The sequence below is a fragment of the Lathyrus oleraceus genome, chromosome 4, assembly GCF_024323335.1.
Source record: "Lathyrus oleraceus cultivar Zhongwan6 chromosome 4, CAAS_Psat_ZW6_1.0, whole genome shotgun sequence".
In the NCBI taxonomy this organism is placed as follows: Eukaryota; Viridiplantae; Streptophyta; class Magnoliopsida; order Fabales; family Fabaceae; genus Lathyrus; species Lathyrus oleraceus.
In genome coordinates, this window is record NC_066582.1 from 369,339,545 (window position 1) to 369,343,105 (window position 3,561).

The window sequence follows — 3,561 nt, forward strand, 5'->3', positions numbered from 1 at the left end:
TTCACCACCACTATCACTAATTACTACCACAATAACTAATAACTAGCATGTGCTTGTGATCAAAACCATAAACACATCCAACCAAGCCAACAACATATAAACAATTTCATCAATTACACCATATCTTGATAAAAACAAAAAATTGCCATTTAGATCTATGAAACACTGGCACATATATAGACACGACACACAGGACTAGTTGAATAATGCGGTAATGCGGAATACCAAACACACACCTTCAATCTGAAGTGTCAATGCTACATAGTCATGATCAATCATCATCATCATGATCACTCTCATCACTGAAATACCCAGCTTTCTTCCCTTTCTTCTTCGTCTTGTTGTTGTCCAAACCCTCATCATCATTTCTGTTTCTCCCCAGCAACCTTTCACCCGCTTCATCATCCACAACAGAAGCCCAATTATCGTCAAACTGCTCCGCAGCAATCTGACAACCCTCTTCCTCCTCCTCATCACCTTCCTCCTCCCCATCCTTATCCCTTAGCCCACTAAATCCGCGTCGCGGCTTCTTAGGCTGAGGCCGCGGCCTCGGCCCCAACTGATTCTTAGGACACTCATACGACAAATGACCATGCCCCCCACACTCATAACACAAAGCAGTCTCAGTATTATACACGCGCTTCCGAATAAACTCCGGAGCACGTCCATTATCAGCAGCAATAGAAGCAGTTAGAGTCCTTCCATTGAGAATCTTCTTATTCATCTCCGCCACGGCGCGTTGGGCGTCATTACGAGAAACGAATTGGACAAACGCGACACCGCGGCTTAGGCGCGTGTGACGGTCTTTGAGAACGGTTACACGCGCGATGCGGCCGAAAGTAGAGAAGAGCGTATGGAGATCGGAGTTTGTTAGGGAGTAATCTAGATTAGAAACGTATAGCGTCGATTTTGATGGTGCTAAGGGTGCACCTGTTCCTCCTATTGATGATCCTTTGTTGTTCGGTTTTGATTGGGGTTGATTACTGGATGTGGTGTCGGTGGTGGTGTTGGGGGTTGAGGACGAAGCGCAGTAGCGGTAGTAGTAAAAGTCGTCGTCTTCATCGTTGTCGCTGTGTTTTCGTTTGTGTTTCTTCTTGCTTGACATTTTTTTCGGTTCAGGTTTTTTGTTTCTGGCAACGGCGTTCGGTTTAGTTCTCCGACGGAATTAGTTCTCCGATGCTTCTTTAATCTATAGAGGAAATCTGAGAGTGGAGAGATTCTATAATGCGTTTGAGAAACCCTAGAGAAGTGAAGCGAAACTCCAAGCGGATCTGGACATGGATCCGGATATTTTGGATTGGTTTTATATATGGTTTTATCCATTCTTATTTTTTTATAAGCAGTACTATCCATATGTAAATGGACAACTTGCTCACCGCCAGAGTACTTGTAAAGATAGCATAAAACTAAAAATTATTATGTTTTAATATTTTTTTATTTAATTGGTCAGCCACCCATCTGCATATATAAATTTTAATAATTTTTTGTTATTATGATGCTAGATTTTTTAAGATAAAAATTTCTAGTTCGTTAGATATACAATTTTATTATATTATTTTAGATTATATTTTAATATCTTAAGATAAATAGAGTTATTGAAATTTAGCAAAAATAGAATAGAGTGAAATAGAAATTTTATTACTTTATTATTTGAATAATTAGCGATAAAAACAAAGTAAGTTTTTGATTCTGCTCATATAAAAGAGAAACAATACTATGGAAAGTGATGAAAATTTTCATTCTGCTCATATTAAAGGGAACAATACTCGTAGAAAGTGATCAATACTAGTAGAAAGTGATGTAATTTTTTATTCCTCATATCTAAGGGAAACAATGCTAATGAAAAGTGATGAAATGAAATAAAATAGAATAATAAAATTTTATTATACTGGATCTGATTTTAATTAACTCAAACAATGTAATCTTATTCTATTTCATCTCATATCACTTCATATCATCTCATTGCATCAATTTAAGCAAAACCTTAGTCTAATAACTTCAGTTTCACAACATTTAAAAACTCTTATGTAGAATTTGTCCAGAATTGAAGAGGACTCATCTCTTACTAGAAACTCAACAATTAATTTGTTTTCAAAAGTAATGCTTTATTTATACGCTTAGATTATGTTTGGACATCTTAAAATGAAGATATAAGAATAAAAATGAACATAGTGAATCAACAAAATTAGAAGTACATACGATTAAAATGCATCAAAATCGATGACATCTTTTTAAATTTATTGAACTTTTCGCATTAGACTTTTTTCTATTGTATTGTTTTTCAACATCATTTAATTTCTAGAACTCATGAATCCTATCCAAAAAAGCAAAGTTCTCACTCAGATGTTTCTTCCTTAAGACGTTCTCTCCATTCTACGAATGTTGGTGGTAGAGGACACCCTCGTTTCAAATAAGCTTGTATAAAATGCATCTTAGTAGCAATCTGTCTAATCAAGACAACCCGGTCATTTAAATTATTTGGAGGGCAACTTAGCAGAGGGAAAACGATTTACGAAAAACTATGTCTTGTTAACTAAACTAAAACTCAGTCATATACATTTGATATAAGATGACTCATTTCAGAAAAATTCATCCACTTTATTGTCGTTGTGGGGACACCAATTTTAGTAAGAATCAAAGGATTTTGAATAGCTTGTATTTGTGCATTAGTCATATAGAGTCGCATGTAATTGTCGCACCTCAAAAAAAGATGATAATGCGATCCCTCGCGATAGGATGCGGAAAAGGAGGCTCTAGCACTGGTTTGTTGTGCGCATTAGAAAGGATATAGGAATAGGAAAATATCGAGAAAACCTTTAGAAATAAGAATAATGGTCGTCGCAACCATATTCGGGTTTGGGAGTCGATTATGCAAGGGGAAGGTATTAGCACCCCTCATGTCCGTTGTACTCAACGGGAACCTTTTAGTCTGATTTTGCTATTTGACTGTTAATTGACTGTTTATCTGCTTGCTTCGAGTAATTAGAATCGATGATAGATGTGGATGAAGACCTCAGGATGAGGGAAATGGGAGGTTTTTTATTAGTGTGCTCGCGAAGATACAACAATCTCCTGCCTACGTATCCTTATGGTGCAATAAGGAAATCCGAGCATTCGTAGTTCGGGCTACTACGAATATTGGTTGTGTTTTGTTTTGATGAACGACTGTGTAGGTCGGCGTTCTAACGGCTAAACACTGGCTTGTCTACTCTCGGTGGAGGCTCTAGCAATGGTTTGTTGTGCGCATTAGAAAGGATTGACAATGTTCTTTTTGAAAGGGTTTTGGTCACGCGGGGGTGACGAGTTGAATTGACGTGTTTGGATTTGATTGGTTTCGATCGCTCGAGGGGGAGAAGTTAGGTTTGATTTGTTGATGATTTGAGGAACGATGAAAGATTGAGCAATATGGTGTACACCAATCGTTCAATTCTTTCGAGGAATAATAAAGCGTGCGCCTTCTATTCCCTTTTCGTTCGAATTTTTTTGAAAGTTTGTTTGTGGATGTTGAATACGCACGGTAGTGAAGCGTACGCCTCCTACTTTATTATTCAAAGAATAACG

The 3,561-nt window shown here is 37.3% G+C and overlaps 1 protein-coding gene across 1 annotated transcript; it reads right to left on the reverse strand.

The window, feature by feature from the left end:
- Positions 1 to 271: 271 nt before the first annotated feature.
- Positions 272 to 1,105, reverse strand: LOC127137473 (U11/U12 small nuclear ribonucleoprotein 31 kDa protein). The gene has a single exon (XM_051063930.1). It carries the CDS (start codon positions 1,103 to 1,105, stop codon positions 272 to 274), a length of 834 nt encoding a protein of 277 aa, XP_050919887.1.
- Positions 1,106 to 3,561: the final 2,456 nt, after the last annotated feature.

Bases quoted from the DNA above. Each gene is read 5' to 3' on its own strand.
- LOC127137473 (XM_051063930.1), bottom strand. From the start codon at position 1,105: ATGTCAAGCAAGAAGAAACACAAACGAAAACACAGCGACAACGATGAA.